Source organism: Zonotrichia albicollis, chromosome 5, assembly GCF_047830755.1.
Source record: "Zonotrichia albicollis isolate bZonAlb1 chromosome 5, bZonAlb1.hap1, whole genome shotgun sequence".
Classification (NCBI taxonomy): Eukaryota; Metazoa; Chordata; class Aves; order Passeriformes; family Passerellidae; genus Zonotrichia; species Zonotrichia albicollis.
This window is the reverse complement of record NC_133823.1, coordinates 16752046-16776714: the sequence shown is the minus strand read 5'-3', so window position 1 is coordinate 16776714 and position 24669 is coordinate 16752046. Positions and strand designations below refer to the sequence as shown.

Here is a 24669-nt window from a genome sequence, read left to right as displayed (position 1 = left end):
CAGGCCCATGCATGAAGCCAAGGAATTTTTCAGTGTTGCTTCTCCTTGAGCAACAAGGAATCAAAGCTGGACAGGTTCTACTGCTGAGGGCAGGAATGCTCTCACCCGCCCATTCCCTGCTGCAGGAAGGTCCAGCTGTGGGAAGCAGAGACAAAGCTGGCCAGTAAGGTGGCAGAGTTCTCCTCTCACACCCTCTTCGTGTTGCCTTTGTGCCCCTTCATGCTCTGTGGACAGCTGCAGTCTGAAGACTAAACAGCACTGGATGTCCTTTGGTGCATCACCCGCACAAACTGTCTACAAATCTGGATTTACCACAGATAACTCATACTAAGAAGTGGGTTTGTCCTCATATTTGGAACAGTTTCACTCTCCAAACTCAAGGAATTCCTTCCCCAGTCAGCCAGCAACACTCACCATACCAGTGTAGACCATGCATTCCCTCCCAGGTCCTTGCCTGAGCCATCATGTCCTCAGGCATCGTGGGCAGAAAGGAGTTCTGAGGAGGGAAAGGGGAAAGCAGTCACAAATGGATCTGGGAATCAGCTCTGTCCTGTAGCAGTCACTCACTGATTCTCTGTTCACATTGGGTTAGAAGAGACATCTGAGAGCAGAGGTCAAGCAGGCGACGCAGATGCAGATTTTCAAATTCACCTGTGAAAATCCACTCTTAGAACTGTCAGTATTGTTAAGACTTGCATGTGCACTCTCCAGACATCCTGCAATGCATTGCTGATGCACCCTGGCGCATACCAGCATGTTCCCTTACACCTTGGGTAGCCAGGAATAGCAGAGAAGCAGCTCTCTCCCCCTGACTGAGGAGCCAGAGCTCTCTGAGCAGGCAGGTCAGCACAGTGGGAGCTGCCAGCTGCTCTCAGCCTTGCTCACCCAAATATCAGCAAAGGTATTTGATTCATCCTGCTCAGGATGGAGAGGTTCCTTGAAAAGATACCAGGCCAGAGCTTGGTGTTGTGCTAATTAACCCCAACAGCACTGAAATAATTCCACCCAGTGTTTCACAGCTCAACCATTGAGTTGGAGCATTGCTGTTGAGAAAGAGGATCCAGCAGACACAGGCAAGAACCAAGGATGAGCTGAAGTGCATGTAAGCTCTGTGCCCTCACCTGCATGGTGTCTGGCTGGAAGGCCAGGTTCCTGAGGGGCTGCAGGACAAGGCTGTGCCCGCAGAGCAACACAGCAGCCATGTGCACAGCCATCTCCACCAGGGCTCCCTGCTGGCTGTGGCCCTGTGGCTCCACAACCAGCCCAGGCAGGGTGTTCTTCACCAGGGCAACTGCAAGGAGCTTCAGCTCAGGGGAATTCAGCACTCGGGAGCACTGGATGAATCTAGTCATCACCTCTGTTTGCTGAAAGCACAGATTGGAAAGAGCTAAAGCTTTCCAGTATCCATCAGGATATTGCCCCCACCTAAACAAAGAGCACTGGCAGCTGCTTCCCACACTGGGTTACCCTGCTCCCAAAAATCTCCACAGCCTGCTCAGCTCTGGGCCATCACCCTGGCTGGGGCACAGGAACCAAAGCTCCTCCACCACTGATTCAGATCCCCTTCCTCCTTACCCACAAAGCAGGTTTGCCACAAGCTGCCAAAGGGGGATGTCCTACCTGCTGCTTGGGATGAAGGCTTGGATTCCCATACAGAGCAGTGACCTCTCGGAAGATGGCCAGGAGCAGGTGGGCAGATTTCAGAGCTGGGGGGCTGCTGGAGGCCTGGGAAGAATGAAGGATGTGGCTGGGAACAGGCCAGAGCTGCCCCAGCTATGGTGATGGAATGTGCAGGTGGGAAAGTAAAGAAAACGTGCTTGAGCACAAGTCCCAGTGACCTCCCAGCAGAGGCCCCAGGTGCTGGGAACAGACACTGCCCAGAGGGACACAGCAGAGCTGGGGCCATGCAAACCCAGCAGGGGTCTGGAGGGAGGACTGGGCCCAGCAGGGGTCTGAGGGAGCACTGGGCTGTACCTCCTGGGCCTCGAGCAGCCCCTGGGCCGTGCCCTCCATCATGGCTCGTCCCACGGCGTCGCGCAGGGCCCAGTACCGCTCCCCATACACCAGATACCGGTCCATGTGGTTGTACTGGCTGTGCTGGACCTGCCAAGGGAACAGCCATGCACAGCACTGGGGACAACCACCCAGCTGTGGCAGAATCTCCTCTTCCTCCTGAGCACTGGGGCATTTCAGGCTCCCCAGAGCAACAGCAGCAGGCATGATGCTGCCAGGAGAGACTCCATTCACCTGAGAGCCAGAACAAGCCACCTCCAACCACTGCCACTCTGGCCCGACCCTAAGAGACACACAACGCTAGGAACACCCCAAAGCAGCACAAAGTGAAGGCAAAGAGGAGACCAGAACCATCACCAGGAGATGCCTCTTGTCTACCTGCTGCAGAATTTCTGCTGGGAACACCCAACTGAACCGTGGCTCTGTGACCAACTTCTGAGCAAATGCCATCCCGTGCTGGCTGGCAATCCTCCTGACCAGGTACACACGGTGCCAGTCATTCCTGGCAAGGTTGCAGAACTCCTCCACGTTCTTCAGGTAACGCTGCATCTCCTTCATCTGCTCTGGCTCTGGAGGGCAAAAAAGAGGTTAAAACAAAGAGGCAAAAGTACATCCCATCCTGTAAAACTTTTCTGTCTGCCCCAGCTGTAGCACCAAGTCCCTTTATTAGTACTGTGTTATTACACAGAAGAACTTCAGAGCCTTTCCCTCCTCGGGTGTTGTCGGGAGCATATCCTCAGCCAGATTTCACACAATGACGCCTTTCTTTGACAGGGAAGGTATAAACTCATAAATATAGTAAACTCTTAATCCCTTCTAGCTGTGCAGAACTCTCATTCATACAAAACAATAACCCTTACAGCAGTCCTGGGTCTCAAGCAGCATTTATGCTTTAAAGTTCAATTTAGTGGGCTCTAAATAAATCTCATTGTTACCATCAGGAGGATAAAATAAATCCCTTCCACAGGTGTTAACTTCCATGTAACTACACTGGGGTCACCAGCAAAGCCTTTCTACCAGTTACAGAGTACTTCTAACACGAGGTACAGGGGACAGACACTGACTGACACAGACAAGGGAAAAGGGAGTTGCTGCTCTCCTTCTTGGCCATGCACTAAAACAGGTCCTAGCAGAGCACAGGGCATTGCCTGTGTCCAGCCCACCTGCCCTGCATGCAGCATTTCCAGCAGAGCAATCAGACTCACCCGTGTGCTGCTGCAGGTCAAAGATGAGCTCTGCAGCCCTGCTCAGGCACAGGCGCACCTCAGCCACGGCCTGCAGGTATTCCACAGAGGCTTCCTGGGGAGCCTCTCTGCTGCTGGCTGGCAGGTAGTTCTCTGGAAAGGTTCTGTCCTCAGGCAGACTGTTTCCATGCCCACATCCCAGGCTGTCCTCTAACTTCTCACACATGGAATCCTAGAGAGAGGCCAGAACACTGGTGAGTGGCAGAGCCACCCCACTCAGCCACCCCTGTGTCCCCAGGGCACCCAGCCTGCCACGAGCACAGCAAACCATCCCTGCACCCTTCCAAACCACTCACATTGCCCCCCCATTCTAAACCTCTGCCATGTCGCCAAATACTATTTTCAGGATGTGCCCCAGCTGTCCTACACTTCCCAAGCTTGGAGCTGAGGTAGAGCCAGGAGCAGGCTGTGAATAACACACATTCCTGTTCCAGGATGCCAAACTCAACCTGTCTGTCCCTTAGCAAGAACACAAATGGTGATTTTAACTACAAAGTCACTTGCCCAGCTCTTACCTCCAAGCAGTTGACAAAAAGCAAGTAGAGCTCTTTTTTATCATTTTTCTCTAGGAGCTTGCTGTGCTCCACCTGGGACAGGTAACGCTGCACATCATCTTTCACTTCATTGAAGCTACAAGAGAGAGAGAGAGAGAGAGAGAGAGAGAGAGAGAGACACCCCCTGACACAGCTGCCATGCTGACAGGACAGCCCCAGCTCTAAATCACAGCAGAGCTCCCAGAGTTAGCTGTGTGACAGGTGGGTTAACTCTGGATCCAGCTGCAAGATGGAGAAGCCCTTGTGATTTTTTTGCAGGTGACATTTGGGAATGAGCCAGGCTTTGATCACCACCAGTGCTCAATGAGCACTTCCAGGGAAAAAGGCATCTGGTTCAGGAGGTGGTCACACCTGAGAAGAGGCTTTTGTGCCCTGCCTGCAAAGGGAGGCTGGGAGGGCTGTGGGAATGGGAAGGTCTGTGGAGCAGACATAAGATCAGTTTAAATCCTGATTAAATCTCCATGAATGAGGAGTTTTGCTTTGCTGACCTTGATCAGAGCAACTACTCAGCCACCTTGCAGAACCCAGGCATCCACCCTCAGCACAGGGTTAGTGAGGGACAGCCAGGTAAACCTTGCACAGGCTGCTCACACTGCACCACAAGCCCCATGCAAGCCAGCCAAGCTGCAAGACTAATACAAAGGGATTCAGAGTCAATGAAACTCAGGGAGGTGAGGAGAACAATGGGATAGGTTTGATGAGGAACAGAGCTGAACCTGGCCCTGGCCTAACCTCCTTCAGCTGAATGTGCTCACCTGTACTTCAGGAGCAGCTTCAGCATCACAGAGCGGATGATGGGAGTTTTATCCACCTCATCATGAAAAGGGGACAGGAATTTTGTGTAGACAGCAGAGTGATCTGTGGAGACAAGAGAAGGACAGATTTGGCAGTTGAGAGAAGGTGGTGACAGATCCAGCTCTGTAAGACTGAGTGTCAGGGTGAAGGGAGCTCACTTGTGTCTTTCAAGACTGTTTTTCTCTCAACAAACAGCAGATCCAGGAGGCTCTGGATCACCTGTGGCTCAGGGGGCTTGTTGTCCTTGAAGCACATGGTGGTGACCATGTCAATGAAGAAATTATTGCACCTCTGCCGGAACAGGGCCTTCTTTGCTATGGCAGCTCTGGGAAGGGCAAAAGCAAACACAGAACCTCTTAAACCACAGAGGAATTGAGCACACACAAGCAAAAATCACCCAAGGGAGATACTTTTCAACCTTTCCAATGAGAAGATCCTTGAGGTCCCTTCCAACCCAAACCATTCTGTGATTTGCATGTTTTTACAGAGGCCAAGGCAGCTTTTCCCTTTTTTCAAACAACAGAACAGACAGGACTTGTTCAGTTCCAGAGGGATGAAGCAGAGTTCACTCTCCATTCTGCTTGTGTTGACCACTTCAGAGTTGCAAATTCCTTCACAAAACCTTCTCACCCAACACTCCCACCTTGGAGAGGGCAGCTGGAGTACCTGAGCTCCTCAGTGACAGTTAACTCCAAATCCTCCACAACAGCCCTGCAGTAGGGACAGTACATCTGTGCTGGCACCAGCCACTGGCTGATGCACTTGTGGCAGAACACGTGGTTGCAGGGCAGACAGACGGGGTCCTTTGGCTCTCCCAGGCAGATGGGACACACCTCCAGACCATGCCTGGAATCCAGAAACAGCAATGAGTACAGCTGCTTCTGTGCTGCCTCCCCAAAAGCCTTGAACAAGATGTTCACCTGCAGCTAGACCAAGAGTTGGCTCACTGCTCAGCTCAGGGTGCAGAACCAAGCAGGGTCATTGCTCTTCCCTTGGCTTTCACTGCACCCCATGCAGCACTGCCACAAGTGTGCTGGCAACACAGGCAATGTCCCTGCTGGCCCCTGCAGCCTGCCCCAGTGTCAGTACCTGCAGAGCCTGCTGCTGACCTCATCCTTGCATTCATGCAGCACTCTCAGCACCGCAGAAAAGGTTGGATGAGACTTGATGTCTGAATCATGCTGGAAACACTGCAGAGGGAAAGGACAAGGTCCAGTGACTCAGCTGCAACACCTGAGATGAGAATTCCCATGGTCAGCTCAAGAGGGAAGAGGTGAAATGGCAGCTTTGCTCACCTTGGCAAGAAGCAAAGTATATTTTCTCACTAAATCCTCAAATTCTGGCATGACGGTGTGGATGTCCAACAGGACGTGTTCCACGAAGAGTGCCATGGCAAACACACGGCTCCAGCAGGCCCTGGAGGGAACAGCAGGCTGGCACCACAGCAGGAATGGCAACCAGGGCAGCCAGGGGCTCACTGCTGCTCCTGCTCCCCTCCACAGCACTCCTGCACTTCTCACTTGCTTTGCCCTTTGGCTTTCCAGAGGGGTTTTTGTCAAGGACAGAACATCCCAGCACTTCACCCAGGGGGCTCAAGGGCCTAGCCTGGAGGCAGCACTGCAGCAGGACCAGCAGCAGTGGACATACTTTCTCACACCTCTAACGTCAATCTCAAAAAATTTTTAAAATACCAATCACAATTAGCTGCACTTCCTTCACTTCAAATAAACTAAACAAGGTCTGTGAGAAACTGGGGTAGTGCTCTGGGCTTTCTTCCAAAACACAAGAGGCAGTGAAATTCCCCATCTCTTGAGTCCTTACGCATAGAGGACGAAGTGGGGAGACACTGCTAGTTAACAGCAAGCTGAGGAGAGTTTTAAATAACCCCTGAACCCAGATAGAATGTACCAGATGATATTGCCAAATTTAGAGAGAGAATCTGCAAGGAGATGAGGGAACAAAAATGTCGTTCTTGCTGCTTGGTATGTGTTTGAGCCCAGCAGGAACCTGGAAAGGTTTGCAAAGCCTGAGAAAAGCAGTACCAGAACAGCTTCAGCCTGCTCCAATGCCCCAGAGAACCTCCAGGCAAAGAGTAGGGCTGTGAGCAGAGTTTGGTACCTACCTGAGCTTCCTCAGCAGCTGATGGCAGTGGCTGCCTCTACGCTGGGCACTCTCCTCTTTGCACAGGAATTCAATGGGCATATGGAGGTTCTTCACTCCCTGCAGCCAGAGCTCAGGGGAGGCTGTCTGCACCAGCTTCTCCAGCTCCTCAGCACACACCATGGCAGCCAGCACGTCCAGAACCTGCACACACACAGGGACGGGGGTAAAAACAGCTGCATTTCAGAATTATTTATGGACCTAGGGCTCTCAGAACCACATGTTCTACTGAATGATGTCCTGCTTGATTACTTTAAGCTCTGCAATTCTCATGTTTGTGGCTTGGCTCGTTAGCATGTCCAATAACTAATGCAAAAGCAGGGCAAACTATTTAAAAACCTGCTTGTAGCAATAAGAGCACAGCAGATCATTCCCAAATCTGAGGAACCCCAGCCTGTGCTTCCCCCTCTGCTGTGGCTGAAATCCACAGGAGACTGAAGAGCAGTGCAGACAGAGCTCCCTGCCAGGGCTGAGGGAGTGACTCTACCATCTCAGAGCATGGAATTCTCCGTTCTTCCTGGGTCAGGAGGTAGCCAGTCACACAGGGGTACACAGCCAGGATCCTGGAGAAGTTCTGCAGGCGGCTCTTGAACTGGTTGTGTGCCAGGTGGGCCCAGGGCAGGGAGGGCACCAGCTCCTTTGTCCAGGGGGACTCTGCCATCCACTCCTTAACACAAGACAGGAACGCCACACGCAGACACTGCAGGGGTGGGACACAGAAAACCAAAGGTGAGAAAATACTGTTATAATTAATTTTGTACTGTGGCAAAAATATCTGAAAGTTGAGAATCACTTCCCTACAAAGACAGCCTTAAATGTCAATTTATACAGATGTTGCCTTTCTGAGTGACCCCAGCAATTTTCCCCAAGGCACGACTGATTCAGAAGGACACATTCAGAGGCATCACACTCTTCTCCCCATCCAAAGGGTTTCCAGCCCCTGACCTGCAGCTGCTCCTGGGAGGACACACTGAGAGTCAAGACAATAAAGTCTCTGATGTAGCACTCAAAGAGCAGCTGCCTTTCTTCCCCAGTCAGAACAGAGATGAATTTTCCCAGGGCAGTCTTCTGGAAGTATTCCACAAACTTCTCAGCATGGCCTGGAAAATGAGGATGCAGAGAAAAGCTGGATGTTAGGAGGAAGCTGGCTTTGACACAGCATCTATCCTAGAGACATGGACACCTCAATAATTACTGATGCATCCAGGGCACTGAGGAGGGACTCAGGCCAGGCCTTGTCAGCCCAGTGGCGTGTCATGTTGTATTTCTGGAATCTCACCTTGTCATTAACTCTTGGCTGCTCCACAGCTATTTGAATGCAAAGGCACAAAATAGGTGAGAAAGATGAATGGTGAGAAGCACAAAGAAGCCAGCTCCTGCTGGCTCACAGGAGCACAGAGGGACTGAAGGTGACTCCAGTGACAGCAGGGGCACAGCAATGACAAACCAGAGCTCAAAGGACAGTGGATGGAGATGCTGAAGCCAGGCTCTCACCTTCAGTGTTTTGGATGTACTGAGTCTCCACCCACATCTCTTCCAGGTACTCCTTTATCCTCCAGCTGAAGGGCATCTCATTCCCAGCATCAGCAGATACCGTCATGTTGTTCTGCACCACGATTATCTCTGGCTGAGGGCTGGGGGTTAAAAGGTCATTAAGGCACAGGGCTTGTGTCTGGGAAGCACAGTGCAGACAACAGAGGCAGAGGCTGCAGAGAGAAACTGAGCCCTAGGAGGGAGGGGAGAGAGAAGGGGAGGGAACTGCAGGACTCTGAGAAGAACAGGCTGAACTGTGAGCAGTGCCCAGCTGCCCTCCTACAGCAGCCAACAAACAACATCCCTCTGCCTCGGGGGTTAGAGCCAGTGCTGGGCTGCTGCCAGCCCAGCCCAGCCCAGCCCAGCCCAGCCCAGCCCAGCCCAGCCCTCCTGCTGCTCCCCTGGGCTCACCTGTTCCTCCCCACACTCAGGAATTTGGTGTCATTGAAGATGAACATCCACAGGTTTGTCACCCAGTTTGTTCCTGCCCTGGCCAGCAGCTCCAGATTGCCATTCCTGTCTATGACAGCGATCAGGAGAGCCAGGAAGGGAGTGACCACGTCCTGCACTCGCTTCCACAGGGCGTGCCTTTGGGGAGAGAGAGATGGAGAAACCCAGAGGGAATGTGAGCAATGACATCAGCACAATAGGAGGTGCCTTCCCTGAGTAACTAATTCTCTCACATGTCAGTATTCTGACATGTGACAGAATAATATGTGACAGAATCCTAATTCTGCCATTATGGGAAAGAATACTATCAACAAAAAACCCTGCACTTCTCTCACTCCTGGCTCACCTGTAATCCCACTGTTCCACTCAAGCACTGCGCATCCCTGTCCCAGTACAGCCCCTTCAGCTCTAACTCACCCTTCCCCAAGAGAGGCTAAAATTGCCTTCAGAGAGTTTCTAGCACAGACTGGAGACTGACACTGCAAACGTTGAGATTACACAAAGCTCCTGTCTCTGCTGCACAGGTGCCACTTGCAGACCCTTCCTGGGAGGCTGCAGGTGACAAGGCAGTGCTGCTGTCCTCACCTGAAGGTACCTGCCTCTTGCAGAGCACTGAGGTTGGAAGCCTCCCGAAACACCCAGTTTTCTGGGTGAAGGGAATTTTCTTCTTGCTTCTTCAGCAGGCTGGAGAGACGAGACTTGGTTATCTTCAGGAAAGAGGCTACAAAACAACAGGGAACCTGTGTTATCTCTTCTATTAGCTTGGACCCAAATATCCCACCAAGCACAGCATTTGACAGTTGTTCCTATAATTGGCCAAGTGGGGAAAAAACCAGACAGCACAGCGAGAGAAAAAGCCACCACTTAAACAGCTGAAAAGCCCTACACCCACCAACACACTGCAGCATGTACACACATTCTTGGGAAAGCCCCATTGCCTGCACCACAACAAGGACCTCTGCATCCCCAGTGAGCTGACTGACTGTTTTAGTGGTCTCCAGATGTCCAGGGACTCCCTGCAGCACACACCTTTCAGCTCATCCTCTTTGGAGAAAAGGCCAAGCAGAATCTCAATTCTCCTCCTGCTCCGGCTCAGGTCCTCGTTCTGGTCCCGCAGCATGCGCACAGCACTCTGCACACAGGTCCTCAGCAGCACTGTGGTGTCCAGGATCTCACCCTGCCCAGGAAAACAAGGTCATTCCCCTGGAGTGACCCTCCTGTCCCCAGCACACTCCCTCGGAAGGTGTCCAGGGCTCCCTCAAATGGCCTGCTGCCTGGCATCCCTGTTCCCAGCTTCCCTCAGCTCAGGCTGCAATTCTCAGCTCTTTTGCTGTCAAGAACATGATGCAGCTTCTGTGGCCCTTTCAAACTGGCCTGTGAGACAGCATTTGTGCTGAGTTGAGATTCCTGTAGGGGAAAGATTCAGCAGTTTGAGGAAAGAAATGGAAATAATCAATGTGACCAGGGAAAAATCTTCTGCCCTTCCTGGGAAATGCTCCCTGTCCCTGATGCTGGGCATGTCCAGCTGAGGCTGCCAGGGGCACACGAGGCAGTGTGAATGTGGCTGCAGCACAGCCTAGTCCGAAGCCAGCTCCATCTCCACCTCAGAGTGCACAGCTGGAGCGAAGCTCAGGACCACAGCTCTCCCCTCCAGGAGGAGAAAGGCAACAGAAATTCTTAGAGCTGACTTTTAAAAATCAGAAGAATGAAATGACTAAGGAATTACAGAGTCCTTAGAATGGTTTATTTCTTTAGTGATGATGATTGACTGGGTAGTGGGGAGGAGGAACTTGTACCTGAACAGTAACATTCATGACGCAAATACTGCTGATTGGTTTCAGGTGCAGGGGAACACAAAAGGTGGTTTGCACTCATGAATGACAGAGCAGAGAGCCACAGTGACAGCTGAGAGGCAAACAAATGTATCCTGAACTGACCTCATGGTGCTCTGCTCCTGGCACTGGTGCTCCAACCTCCTCCTGCTGTGCTTCTCCATTGGCAGGCAGAGCTGCAGATAAGGTGCAGAATTTTTGTTAGAAAGCAGCAGTGCACTCTCCATCAGTCAGATAAGAGTTTATTTTAGCAACTGCATCCCAAAGCAGCAGAACATTTGTCAGAGACCCATTAGCACCTGCATGAGTAGCTGAGATTCACCTCAAACACAGCCACAGCTGCTCAGGCTGTCAGGCTTCATGCAGCAAGAGCTGGAGGAAATCTGACACTGGGCTAATGCCTTAAGCTCTCCCTGACTCCTGTCAGGCAGTGTGGTGAAAGGAAGGAGAGTAAGGGCAAAGAAAGATCCTTGTCAGTCTCTGCCATGCAGCATTTGCTACCTCCTGTGCTAGGAAAGAGCACTCAGGCTGCTGAGCAGTGCAAATGCCACATTTCTGTCAAAAAGAAAAGGAAAAAATACCAAACTAACTAGCTTGATGACCTAAAGTTGTAGTAATGAAATAAATACAAGTTGGAAGCCAGGTGTTGACTGACCCCCAAAAACATCAGGTGCTGAGCAGGGAAAGTCATCAGATACATTGTGCCAGGCATCAGTTCCCATAGTGCCAAATCTGGGACCACAGCTTCCCCTTTCCCCAGCACACAGCTCACCTCTGGTTGCACCTTGATCCTGAGAGAGCACCTGGCTGATGGTGAGGTTCTGCAGGGCTGTCAAGTCAGAGATCATGTACTTGGATCTGCGGAGGTCGTCGATGTGCACTGACTGCCACAGCCCTACAGGCACAGAACAAGGTATCACTCCTAGCCTGCAGCTTGCTCTTCCAGAAGAGCTCCCCCAGAATTACCTGCCAGCCCGAGGTTACCTTCAGAGGTCACCAACTCTCACCTCTTGCTATAGGAGGGGAAAGCACAATGCCCTCAGAACCTGCTGCTGCACACATCCATGCCTGACAGTTCCAAGGTTCTGAGGCTCTCAGAAGCCCCCAGACCCAGAGGAACTTTACTGGACACATCAGCACCTGCTCCAGAGCCTCTGGAGGACAACACACCCACAGAGTTACCCTTGTGGCTGCTCTCCAGCTGACTGGAGAGGGGACCTGTCTGTCAGCAGGCAAGGCAAGGTGCTCCCAGCCAGGACTGCCAGGTACTGATCCCCCAGGCAGTCCTGTGGGACAGGGAGGCAGCTCTGACTACCCACAAGACACACTGAGTCCAGGTTTTCAGCATTTAAAGGAAGAATGAGCAAGAGAAATGATTGCCTGAAGGCAGCTGAAGAGTAAGGAGGGACAGATGGGCACACTCACCTCCATGGAATCCCATGTAGGATGTTCCTCCTTCCAGCCGGGAAAGCTTCATGATAAAGTAAACAAAGACAGAGACCTCTCCCAGGTCTACCTTGTTGATCTCATTGACAACAGCGTACCTGCAGCAAAGAGGAAATGCTGTTGGCAGAGCAAAGGCACACAGAGGCCCATGGCCACAGGTCTCTGCTCAGAGAGGACACGTATCCTCTCCCAGAACAGACACAGGTGACTCCCACTCCTTCCTCCCAGCTGCCACCTCCAGCTGTGCCCTGAATTATCCCATGACCCTCAGCCCTTCAGGACTTCTGCAGCCAGTGGCCAGAATTCACAAATACAAAGGGGATTATCTGCTCATTTCACCCAGTTTCGCTTATTCTGATTTGGGATATGGATTATTTGAAATACAATCAATGCATTAAGATTCATTCTGCTACAGAATAAATTCTGCAAATTCCTGAGAGTGAAATCCCCAAACAGCACCAATAACTAACCACAGAGAGGGGTGGCCAGGCAGAACTGAACCATTCCACACCTCACTCACTTGGCTGAGGTGATGAGCTGGGCATCCTTAGAGCCATCTTCAAAGTCTGTCTGAATAATGAGGACTTTATTTTCTGAAGTGGAATCCAGGAACTCTCTGAAGAGTGAAAACAGATTTAACAAAAGTCACTAAGTATAAAGATCAAACATTAGAGACCACAGAACCAGCCACTTCACATTAGCTTTGGCGGCTGCAGGAGGAGAGAGAAAAACACGAAATCCCATCTCATGTGATGGAGCTGTCAAGGTTTGTCCCTTATCAGCAGACATCTGGGCAGAGCCCAGAGCCCACTGTCAGCACAGCCTCTCTTTTCCATATGTGCTACTCCAAACACGTTGCCCATGCACCCTCCACACAGCTGACAGCCCATTCCAAGCAGGAAAACACTGGCCCAGACTCACCGGATGCACTTCAGGAAGGAGTACTCTGTGTCAAACTGCTGCAGGAACAGGATCTGGGGCCTCTGGGCCTTGCCCTGCACCTCCCTCCCCAGGCAGGCAGCGTCGGCACTGGTGAGCAGCCGTGAGAAGGTGGTGACCTGGGGAAAGAGAGGCAGCAATGCAGCACAGACCCACCTGTGCTCTCAAGGCTGCCACCCTGCTGCAGAGCTGCGCTGCGCCCTGGCCTGCTGCAGAACTGCACTGCACTGCGCCTCGGCCTGCTGCAGAGCTGCACTGCACTGTGCCCTGGCCTGCTGCAGAGCTGCACTGCACCCCGGCCTGCTGCAGAGCTGCACGGCACTGCACCCCGGCCTGCTGCAGAGCTGCACTGCACTGCGCCCTGGCCTGCTGCAGAGCTGCACCACACTGCACCCCAGCCGGCTGCAGAGCTGCACTGCATCCTGGCCTGCTGCAGAGCTGCACTGCGCCCCCAAATCAACGCTTATGTCCCAGCACCCAGCTCTGCACACCCAGCACTGTGGCGCATGCAGGCAGTGCTATGCTGCAGCCCTGGCACAGAGCTGAGTGGGGTCAGGAGGGCTGGCAGCACCCCGGCCTTACCTCAGTGAAGGCGGTCTGGGGCCCAGCCCCTGCACCCACGTGGGTGCTGAGGAAGTCAGCAAAGGAGGCGTGCTGCTGCTGCCTGAAGTAGATGTGGGCCGGGGAGGGCACCATGAACACTTCCACGGAGTTGCAGAGGCGTATGACAGCATCAGGGGTGGCACAGTTGAGCAGGGCCAGCCGCGCCTGCTCGGTGACGCGGGGCAGGAGCTCGGCGGGGTCGCAGGCTGGGCGCAGGTGCTGTGTGCCCTGCAGCACCAGCGAGGCACAGGTGTCAGCGTGGTAGCCCACGAACACGTCTGCAGGGCTGTACTGCTGCTGGCTGATGAAGTGCTTCTCTGTGTTGACTGCTGTGAACTCCTGCACCCACCGCTCCAGCTCCTGCACGGCCTCCCTCTGGCCCTTGTCCAGCACGGTGCTGATGTCCAGGTAGTGCTTCTCCAGCCGGTTGATCAGCGGGATGGGGAAGTGCTTGTACACCACCTCCTTCTCCTCGATGACTATCAGGCGGAACTTGGGGTGCACCCGGCACTTCACCCGGTGCGTGCCCAGCCCCAGATCTACGTACTTCTGCCCAGCCAGGTACACGTAGTACTGGTTGAGGGCATCATAGAGGCTCTCGTAGAGGTTCTGCAAGTTGAGGAGCACAACCATCTGGCCAGTTTCCATGCAGACCTTCACTCGGTTGATGTTCCTGCATATCTGGGTATATTCTTGGTCCTTAGGAAAACTGGAGCCAAAGATGATTTCTGGCTGCTGTTGGGCAGTGAAAAAAGTCTGCTGGAGGATCTGCAGTGCCGCATAGTTCTCAGTCAAAACAAGCAGGTACCTGCAGTCCCCATCCTCAGCACTGCTGTAAATGTTCTGTCGGATCAGCTCTATCCTACTGATATCACAAGCACGTATCTCCCCTTTTTCTGGCAACTTGGAAGTGAATATTTCCAAGGCATTGACATCATCTTTGCCACCGAAGTTACGAAGAACCACTGTGGCAATGTCCTGAAGTGTGGGGTCCCTATTGGAGCTCTTAGCTAAGGCAAAAAACATCTTTATGAGGCTGTAGTAGTCACGAAGGCCAAAGAACTCCCTGTCTTGAGCCTTGCAAATGTTTTCATATGCATCTGCAAAGTGCTGGAAATACTGCTCGACCTTCTGCAGAGCCCCTCGTGCCGAGCAGCAAATGCCTTCTGCACTCTTGATGAGCTCCTCTCTGCTGGGGTCCCCACGAGACACAAAGATACCTCGATTCATCTTAGCAGGGTCCAAAGCCCAGTTGGAAATCCCGATGAAGCCAACCTTTTTGTGAGCATCAGGGACATCATCGATGCAGCCATCCTCCAAAAGCGGATGCAAAGTCTTCAAGGGCATTTTGGGAGAGTCTTCTGCCAGCCCAATCTCATCCAAAACCACCACTGATACATACTCCTTCAAGTTCTTCCCTTCCTGGAATCGAGCACAGTGCTTGAAAGTGCCTATGATGCCCTCTGGAGTGGAGAGGGGGCTACACTGAAAAGACACAAGATGGATCTGCTTCAGGTGCTTGAACAAATCAGAATGAGCTGCTTGGCCCTGCATAGCATCAGCCACGATGGTTTTTGCCAGGGATTTGGAGCTCCCAGGCTTCCCGACAAGAAAAAGAGGGATTTTCAGCTCAATACAGATGACCATCATGAAGACATTTTCCTTCAAGGCCAAGTTCCTTGCTATGGTATCCTGGAGTGGCACCCCACTCAGGAATAAGTCCTGCATCAGGGAGATTTCTTCCAAAATCTTTTTCTGGGTATTGTAAGGCTTTGGGAGGACCTGGCTGATGGCAGTCCTGTACGGCTCCTTCCTTTCCAGGGATGCATGGTAGCAGACGCTGACCGCCAGCACCAAGGACCAGATGACATTGTTTCTGTCACCGCTGTGCTTGGGAGCTTTCCTCTCAGCCAGGTACTTTGTCAGCTCCATCAGCAGCATGTGGCTGTGCCTGTAAAACCACTTGAACACCTCCATGCAGTGCTCCACATCCCGCAGGCTGACGAAGCTGCACTCGTCATCCATCTGCCTCATGTACTGCTGGGAGGCAAAGAGCACCTCTGTGACTGTCCTCACCTCATCCTTGGCCATGGGCAGCTGCTCCGCCACATGCTGCACCATCTGCTGGATGTACATCTTCTCCATGTGGTTGTTGAGCTGCCCAAAGTCCCACACCAGTGGGATCATGCTGGGTGGGAGCGCGTGCACCCGGTACACGAGCTGTCTCAGTGGGATGGATCCCAGCTTCTCCCGGGTGTCGTCAGCCTTCACCCGGTAGCCCAGCCCAGCCAGCTCCAGGCGTCGGATCATCCTGTCCGTGTGCTTCCGGTAGGGATTGCAGGCTGCGATGATCCGCAGGCCTGAGTCAGAGGCTAAAGGCTCCCCCTGTACCGTGCGGTCACACAGAACCTCCTTGATGCTGCTCACAGCCTCTGTTGTGTTGGCTTCATCAAAAAAGAGGACAGTGTCCAACCCGTGCTGCTCCTTGTTGGATTTAGCCAGGGCTTCTGCTTCTCTGATCCTGGCGTAGATCATCTCTGCTGTGGTACCTCCATGAACCTTGACAAGCTTCATGTTCTCCACCTCTGCAGACCTGCTGCGTAACTGGCACAGGAACTTTACCAGCCTGGTTTTCCCACAGCCTGTTTCTCCCATGATGACCACTGGGATGTTGCAGCGGAATCGCATCTCAATGGCCAAGATTTTCAGCACATTGTCCGTGGTGAGCTCATATGTCTTGTCGGGGTCAAACACCTTGGGGAGCCCCAGCACCATGCAGAGCCTCTCGAGCTTCTCCTTGCGGGGCAGCTGATTGAAGGGCACATTGAAGAGAACCCCCTGCAATAACAAGCCCTGGTACAGCCGGGCAGTCATGATGTCCTTCTTGATGACGTTCCCATTCAGAGGATCGATGGCATCAATGTGATTTCTGGTCTGCTGGATGTGGAAACCCATGAATGTCATGGATGTATGATCTGCATTGAAAAACAGGTAGGGATGAGGTTCTGATTCCCACCTCTTCCTGATGCGGAAAGGAAGCAGATCTTCCTCTGTGACGTTCTCCAGGTGGGAGGATTGTCTTCCTGAACTCTGGTCGGAAATGCTCAGGGAGGGCGTAGCAAAATCCCGTGCCATTAAAATCATGAAGCCAACCACAAAGCTCTTGAAACCATTCAAAGTGTCCCCAACAAAGCCAGGGTCACAAAAGACAGAAGCCTCGCAGTCTCTCAGCTGAACGTTGAGGAACCAGGTGAAGTTGCGGAGCTCTGCCCAAGAGGGATCCACGACCCCGCAGTGCAGAAGGAAGTGCTGCACACATTCTGCAGGTCTGCCTTCCACCGAGAGCACCTTGTACCGGAACCTGTCCAGGTCACAGCCCTGGTCAAACCTCTTCAGGTACTGGAAGGGTCTCTGGAAAGCCTCACTGCGAAATTCCTCCATGTCCATTCCCACATCCCCAGAATGGTTCTCAAGTGTCTCCATGTCTAGCACTTCTTTGGGAGACTTGCACATTATTTTAGGGAACACATCCAAGAAGTGATACTTCTGGCGCACTGACATCTGGACAAGAGAAAAAGAAAAGGTCATCACAGAGCTGTAGCCTCAATCTTCATCAGCCTAATTAATCTGTTCTTAACAATCTCCTTGCCTAAAACCACAGATCTGGGGAACGGGAGCCAGCCTTTTCCCTCTGCATCGCTTCTTCCACTTAAAGTGCACCAAGGAATCCTATTTCTGCCTACATTTTCCTTCCAGGTACATGAGCCTGGCATCACCTCCAGCCCCTTCTCAGAGCTACTTCAAAGGAAACAAAACCCAAGAAACTGCTGGTATTTATTCCTGTCACTTCTACATTCTGCTCTTACAGCTGCACATAAATATTCCCCTACTTTCAAACGTGCCAATTCACATGAGGGAAGATTAGATTTTGTGCTTTTATGAATCCTATAAATGTTACAGTTGGGCTGGGACTAACAGGCCTTCAGAAATCACAAACCCAAGGAAACCAGACAGGCCTAATTTGCTGTCCAGTGTAAATGTCATTTTGTACAACACCAGGGACACCAGTTGGTTATGGAATACAGCACACTCCCAATGAAACAGGGAACTTGTGTGCTGTGTTTACAGTTACAGTCTCTACAACTCACCACAGCTATGTACAAACATGTGTAAAGAGACTGAAAAATTCCCAGAAAATGAGCATTTCTGGTACATACATGTCTGGCTGCTGTCTTTGGCACTGGGGACAACTCCAGGATTTCAATGATGTACAGATGACACTTCTGCCGTAGCCACATATTGCCATTATTATCTGTCAGGTACTGCAAAACCAACAGCTTGAAAAGAAACTCTGGGATTCCACGCTGCACCTATCACAAAGAGAGATACCAAGGCATTTCTTCTTTATTTACCCACCACAACTTCACAGAATCACAGAACAGTTGAGGGTGGGAAGGCTCTCTGCTTAAAGCAGGCCCAGCTAGAACAGGCTGCTCAGGGCCACATTCAGTCACGTTTTTAATGTCTCCAAGGTAGAGACTCTACAGCTTCCCTGGGCAACTGTTCCAGAGTTCAATCACCTTGATGGTATTAGCATTACCTGCACAATAATGAGAGAAGGCTTGCTAGGGAAATGGCTAGCTGAGAAACAAAAGCTTTACAGAAAGCTCCTGCAAGGGTCCACACAGGACTTGTGGGACAAGGCAGCTGTGGGAGGGATGTACTCACTGAGGAGGTGATATCAAAATGGAATATCATGGGCTTTGTCTGGTGTTCTCTCTCCAGAAAAGGCAGAAGAGATTTCAGCACTTTATCTTCATCCACTTCTGGTTCAATCAGTCTGATGGTTTTCAGAAGTTCTGTGCAGTCAGGCTGATCTTTTTGCAGTCTCTCATGCAGCCTCTTCACATACAGAGATTTCCCTGTTATTAAAAACACCACAAGAACCAAAGCCATCAATATCAGATAGATCACGTTAAGAGACAATAGAAGGAAATCAAATGTTTAATTACCCCATGCCCTAAAATCTCTGAAGCTTCCTAAAAGGCATTCCAGAACAAATCTAAGTCTGGTTTGAGCAGATGGAGCCTGGAATCCAACACATTGCTCTTGTTATCCATAAGGTTTGTTCTCCTTCCACTGCCTGAAAGAAGCTTTACTCTTTATTAGGACTTGAATCTATCCTATTTTGCACTTGTTCCTAAAGTCAAACTGTTATGAATATGAACGAGTCCAAACATTCTCTGGAGAAAGATGTTCTCGTTTATTAAAACAGCTGCAAGGAACGGAGTACCCAGGATAAGCCCAGGCACCCACACAACGAGCCAAAAACAGAACAGTGCGCTAACCTCAAGTGCATGGGGTTCTCCCCATAAAACAAGTTTCCAAAAAGAAGAACCCCGACCCAACTGAGCTCCTCCCATTTATAGCCCCCTTTGAATCTAGGATTGGTCTGTTTTGGATCTGCATGGCGATTGGTCCATGTCCAGGCTTCTCACTGGTCTTTAACGCCGTTCCTTCTGGACCAATCGTTTCTGCAGGGCTTCGAACGATTGGTCAGATCTTCCATCCAATCTCACTTTGACCTCGCCTTCCCCCACCAGACCACCCTTCCACCAAACCCCGGACTCTTCTCCTAGCACATTCTAATAAGCCCCTCCTCTTAACATAATAAAATTAATATAACACAACTAATACAATATAATTGAATTATACCTTAATTTAACATAACTTTTACCTGTAACAAAACCAGGGGACAAGAGGACTTTGAGCTTTCACCTCCCTGCACTGACCAGTCTGAATTGCTCTTTTTGACGAAGACACTTAAATCTTGGACACAAAACCTGGTAAGGTAAACCCCACCCTGGTTTTGAGCTCTCAGCAGAGCCCACTCTGCACATGCCATCTTACCCATGCCAGCTCTTTTGGAGGACACAATCCCAACACACATGTGCTCCTTGAACACGGCTGCAGCTGAGCTGGAGGGCTGAGCCACTCGGAAGTGGCGCTGCAGGTACTGCTGGATATCTTCCTGTGACCTCTGGGGAATCATGTGCACCTTGTAGTGGCTGAAGGCAGAGGGCAGGTAGCTGTTCTCCCGCTCGCAGTTGCACAGGATGACGAGCCTGTAGGAGCTGTTGCAGCACTGCAGGTGCTGGAACAGCTCCTCTGCCCTGCAGCTGACCTCATAGCTCAGCTCATCTGCATAGAGCATGGTGTAAATCTTGTTCCCACCCTGGCAGGGAATGAGGCACCTGTGCAGGAACAGCCCCACCTGCTCTGCGCTGGTCTGGGGCGTGCACAGCAGCACCTCGTCGAAGGTGGGAAGGGGCTGCTCAGGACTGTTCATGTAAATAGCCAGGGCAGAGCTGAGCACCTCGGAGCGAGGGCAGAGGATGAGGTTGGGCTGGCCCACACAGAGCAGATCCTGAGGGAAGTCTCTGGTGATGCATTCCCTGCCACTGCTGGCCAGGTTCTTCAGCCACAGGCCCAGTGTGTCGATGTCCAGGCAGCTGGGGAGGAAGGAGCCCATGTTGCTCATGTAGCATTCCCAGATGCGCTTCAGCCGGGCACTCAGGTCCCTCTCCCCATCCAGCAGCACCTGGAAGTCAGAAGCAGCCTTCCCTGAAATGGGAGGGCACTGGCTCCTGAGGGTTGTGAGGGCATCCTGCTCAGTGCAGTGAGGGTTGAGGAAGGAGAGCATCATGAGGGCAGCCTGGCTGGGGCTGCCCCGGCCCAGCTCCAAGCACAGGAACACCAGCTGCTCTGCACTGTAGTAGTTCAGGTAGAAATGCTCACGTCGCCTGGCATTCATGAAGCTTTTCCAGCTCTCCAGGAAACTCTCCATGGTCTTGCAGAGGGCTGGGAGCACAGCTGCCATATCCCCTTGCCCTTCCAGCACTGGGATGGGGCCCAGAGAGAAGTCTATAAAAACACAGGATTCTCTGTGGGGTGAACAATACACCTGGGCAAGCCAGGAGCGGAAAAGCATGTTCCCAGCTGAGTAAAGGTCTATAAAGGCCTGGGCAAGTCTCTGGACATTGGAAAAGACCTGTGCAAAGACAGAGGAGAGAGAAACAAGCTGATTTGCAAGTTTCAGCCATGAAACCCCTGGAAAGACATTCAGTGAATGTCCCAAAGCATGTCAGGCCTTGTACAGCAACCAGAGACTCTCTGGGACTTTTTAACAACAGTATCCCCAGGAAACCAGTAAGGAACTCCCAGCTTGCTACAAAATTACAGTGATGCTGCCAGCCAGGACAATCCCCAGTGCAGCCAGAGGATAAGGCAACCAGCTCACTCTTCTGTCTGCAGCTTAGCTCTACCTTAGCAAGGAACCACAGGCAGGAACACTCCCAGCAACTCCAAAGTCTTATAGTCACGGGAAAAACCAGCCCTGGCCCAACACCAGTTACCCCTGGGTTTGGAATCGGACCTCAGAGAACCTCTCCACCTCCAGGCCTTGCTCTCCCTTGGCAGACATGAGCATCAGTTTGTTCTGCAGCTCGCGGAGCTCTGCCAGCGAGTACTTCTGGGAGGTTTCAGTGTCCCCAGAGGTCGCCGGGAGGGTGAAGCGCAGGACACTGTCCAAGGAGACCTGCCAAGAGCAAGAGCAGGAGCTGTCAGCATGCCTGGGGCTCTGCCCAAGGCCAGGGCAGCAGCCCCCAGGCAGGAGGGGCAGCGGGAGCTGAGTGATCACAGCCTCACCTTCTGGCCATCAGCTGGTGCCCTCAGCACATAGACCCCTCTGCTGTTGATGGCAGCTGCCAGGGACAGCGAGGACAGCTCCACAGAGCCGTGGCTCTCCTTCACTGTCTTCAGCCACTCCAGGTGCTGAGCCGAGGCACGCTGTGGGGAGAGGAGACACAGCACTGCCCCAGCTGCTCTGAAATCTGATCTCTGCTTACACCTGACCAGGACAAACAGCTTGGGCTGGCACAAGAGTTTTGTGATGGGGAAGGAAGAAAGCAATGAGTACTGGCTTCAGCCTGCTCTATCTGCACAGCTCTTCCTTACCCACTCCATGGGAGGCTGAACAGAGCCCACAGTGCTCCAACACCTCTTGCTACAGAGGCAGGCCTTGCTGCAAAAGGATAAGAGTTCCCAGGCACTTGCCTTCCCTCTTTCACACCATGAAACCTGCATGAGCTAGGCCACACATCACAGTGGAAAGCCTTGTAGCACCCTGGAGAAACCTGTGCTACACCAGCTACAGCTGCTGCAGTGAATTTTTGTGCCACAGGAACATCAGCTGTTTTTCCTCCATAAACAAGAGCCGCAGTGATGTCCCCACACAGGTGCCATTTGCCCAGCGCAGTCCAACTTCCAGCCACTCCTGGAAGGCAGAAAGGCAGGAGGATGCAGAGGCCCTGTCCCAGCAGAACTCACCAGTTTCTTGGGGAGGCTCTTATCACTGTCCAAGGCTCGCCACAGCTTCTCCAAGCACCTCATGAAGTCCTCGAAGCCTGAGCCCTGGTGGAGCTCGTAGAGCAGGGAGGAGTAGCCGTGCACAGCGCCGTGGAAACAGGCAACACGGTCCACATCCATGTCGTTCTCCCCCGCTGAGATAGAGGCCAGGTCAACAAACACCTTCAGCTCATTTATGTCTGAAAGGAGGCAACACAGGAGTGAGCAACATATGAGGCAGCTTGGACCCCAGCCCTCATCACCACCCTCTACAGGAAATGCAGGAAGAATGCTTTGAGCAGCAGCTCCTGTGTAACTGCCCATCAGCTTTCCCAGGCCATCCATCCATCCATCCATGGACCCCCAGATCCCCAGCCAGGAAGGGAGCAGTGCCTGGGGGTGTGTGTGGCTGAGGGTGTTTGCATAGGTCAGACATCTCAGCTGGCAGACACACAGCTCCATCCCCTGAAACAAGAGGTCTGAACTGAGCAGCAGCAGCAGCTGCTGAAGCCCTCCAGACCCAGCCCAGCTCCCAGCTGGGTGGTCACTGTGTGCTGCACCAGTGCATGGGCACGTTTAAAGCGTCCTCATAGCACATTCTACACCAAAGCCCATCAGAGATGTAACTCTCAACACCAGAAGCTGCAAAGGCACAAGGCAGATGGGTCAGGGATTCAGAGTTCCTTCTGCCCCCACACAAGCTGCCATCCCTTCTAGTACTCTCTGTCTGATTCCTGGGTGAGTAGCACACACCTTTCAGTGCTTCTCTGACCCAGCAGACAAACTCCTTCTGCCGGGCGAGCTCCCTCAGACAGCTACAGCGGGGCTGAGTTATCCCCTCCAGAATCTGCTTGGCTTGCACGAGCTCAGGGCTGATGGAATCCAGCTTCTGGGTCTGGTAGGGTTCAAGCTTTTCTGTCTGGAAAGCAAGTGGTGCAAACACACACTGAGTCTGGAATTGGGAAATGTCACTGGTTCTGCAGCAGGGAAAGGAAAGCCCTCTGCAAAGCCACACCCCAACTGAGCAGTATCATCATCTCTCTTTAAGGAATGACTACACAAAAGCATTTGGAGCATTTTGGGACAAGGAATGACTTTTTACAGACTGGGATGGACTTGTGGGAAGGTTTGAATTTAGCCAACAGCCTGACAGTAAAGAGTTGAAGTCACAGATACTTACTATATGCAACAAGTTTTCCAGGATACTGAAGTCACCAGAGAGGCCTAAACTCTCTTTCACACAGTCAATGATCTTGGCAGCTTCACAGGTTGAATTCATTTCATGGTACTGCTGGATCTGCTGGACTCGATGGTCAACCCAGCCTCTGTCCTCTGCAGGCCGAAGCTCACAGATGGTGTTCAGCTCTGCTTTGAGACGTTCAGGATGACCTATGAACTCCTGGAAAATTCTATCAACTGCAGAAAGTGTAAGACTTCCTGATCTGAGTTCATCATACAGCTCTGCATAGCTGTTAAAGCAAGGGCGGATAATGCAGTTCAAAATATCATTAAGGCCCAGCTCAGGAACAATCTCCTCATCCTCCTCCGAAGAGTCACGCTCATACTTCTCTCCTACCTTCTCTACTGATTCCTCCCAGAACTGCTGGAAGATTGAGCTGTCCTTAAAAGAGTGCATTTTGTGGACAAACTCTTTCAGCTCTGGGCTCAAGCTGTAGAAGGTCTGCAGGGACCTCTTTTCCACTATCACAACTTCATCCAGTCTTTTTGAGTGAAGATCTACTGAGTGTTGAAATTCCACCTCACCTAAAACCACTGTAAACCAGAGACAGGCCAGAGGGAGATCAGATGGTGCAACCACTCCAGCTCACTTCATCCCATCCCCCAAGCCACAAAATGCTACCAGGCAGGTGGACCCCTCTAAGTGTCATTTGATGCACAAGCACTCAATTGACCCACCACCATTACTCTGGGTGGTGGGTCAATTGAGTGCTTGTGCATCAAATTACTCCCCCCACCCCTCCTCACCCTCACTTTGGGGCTTAGAATCAAACCTGTTCGCAAAGCCAAGAGATTTTCAAGGAAAATGCTGTTTTCTGGACTTGACACTTTCAGATTGCTCCCCAGGACTGTACCTCTCACAGGCTTCTGCATCCCCCGGCACATTCTCAGGAAGGTTCTGATTGCTTCTTTCTCTCTTCTGAGCTGTGTGACTTCTTCATGCCTCAATGCCAGCAGTTCTTTCAGGCCTCTCTGGAACTTCTCCTTTGCCTCACTTGGCCATTGCTGGTGCTCTGAAACAAAACTCACCTGTAGTCACAAAGCAGACATTTCCCAAGCCCTGCATCCCAACTCAGGTTGGGAACTGCAGAGTCACAACCCCGCAGTGACAACACAAACTAGAGCTGGGAGATCCCTGCCCAGGCCAAGGAACAGCACTCCAAACTGCTGCAGCTCTTCCTGAGCACCCCCAACCCCTGCAGTCCCTCCTGAGCAGACCAGCATCATTACGGTGATGCACTAAACCAACCATGCCGCTTTGAACCCATCTCTTACTTGTCTCCCACATGCAGAGGAACTGTTCCTTGTGCTGGAAAACCTTCTCCAGGTGTTTCACGAGGATGCAGCGGCAGTTGATGTCATCGGTGACTCTCTTAAGCACAGAGTCTGCTACAGCCACGACATTCTTTGCTTCATCTGTGAGCGTGTCCAGAAGGTTTTTGCTTGTTTCTGTTC

At 52.0% G+C, this 24669-nt stretch overlaps 1 protein-coding gene across 4 annotated transcripts in view; it reads right to left on the bottom strand.

Annotated features, from left to right (window-relative positions):
• The window catches only part of LOC102064388 (E3 ubiquitin-protein ligase RNF213), a 46687-nt gene that overhangs the window by 8829 nt on the left and 13189 nt on the right, over positions 1–24669 (bottom strand). For 3 of the 4 annotated variants that reach the window (XM_074540914.1, XM_074540915.1, XM_074540912.1), the window contains exons 16-50: positions 24490–24663; positions 24069–24227; positions 23156–23748; positions 22729–22894; positions 21958–22175; positions 21277–21417; positions 21005–21166; positions 19480–20620; positions 18298–18491; positions 17787–17939; positions 13549–17130; positions 12949–13085; positions 12548–12643; positions 12007–12125; positions 11354–11476; positions 10687–10757; positions 9779–9926; positions 9335–9470; positions 8711–8887; positions 8261–8400; positions 7712–7866; positions 7254–7466; positions 6729–6910; positions 5902–6022; positions 5696–5796; positions 5273–5452; positions 4765–4931; positions 4567–4669; positions 3773–3887; positions 3219–3429; positions 2392–2582; positions 1975–2103; positions 1621–1773; positions 1122–1364; positions 415–496 (exon numbers count right to left, since the gene is read on the bottom strand). In XM_074540914.1, coding sequence (XP_074397015.1) covers positions 415–496; positions 1122–1364; positions 1621–1773; positions 1975–2103; positions 2392–2582; positions 3219–3429; positions 3773–3887; positions 4567–4669; positions 4765–4931; positions 5273–5452; positions 5696–5796; positions 5902–6022; positions 6729–6910; positions 7254–7466; positions 7712–7866; positions 8261–8400; positions 8711–8887; positions 9335–9470; positions 9779–9926; positions 10687–10757; positions 11354–11476; positions 12007–12125; positions 12548–12643; positions 12949–13085; positions 13549–17130; positions 17787–17939; positions 18298–18491; positions 19480–20620; positions 21005–21166; positions 21277–21417; positions 21958–22175; positions 22729–22894; positions 23156–23748; positions 24069–24227; positions 24490–24663 — 10176 coding nt within the window. The remainder of the gene's footprint in view (positions 1–414; positions 497–1121; positions 1365–1620; positions 1774–1974; positions 2104–2391; positions 2583–3218; positions 3430–3772; positions 3888–4566; positions 4670–4764; positions 4932–5272; positions 5453–5695; positions 5797–5901; positions 6023–6728; positions 6911–7253; positions 7467–7711; positions 7867–8260; positions 8401–8710; positions 8888–9334; positions 9471–9778; positions 9927–10686; positions 10758–11353; positions 11477–12006; positions 12126–12547; positions 12644–12948; positions 13086–13548; positions 17131–17786; positions 17940–18297; positions 18492–19479; positions 20621–21004; positions 21167–21276; positions 21418–21957; positions 22176–22728; positions 22895–23155; positions 23749–24068; positions 24228–24489; positions 24664–24669) is intronic. The other variant, XM_074540913.1, reaches the window with a different exon arrangement.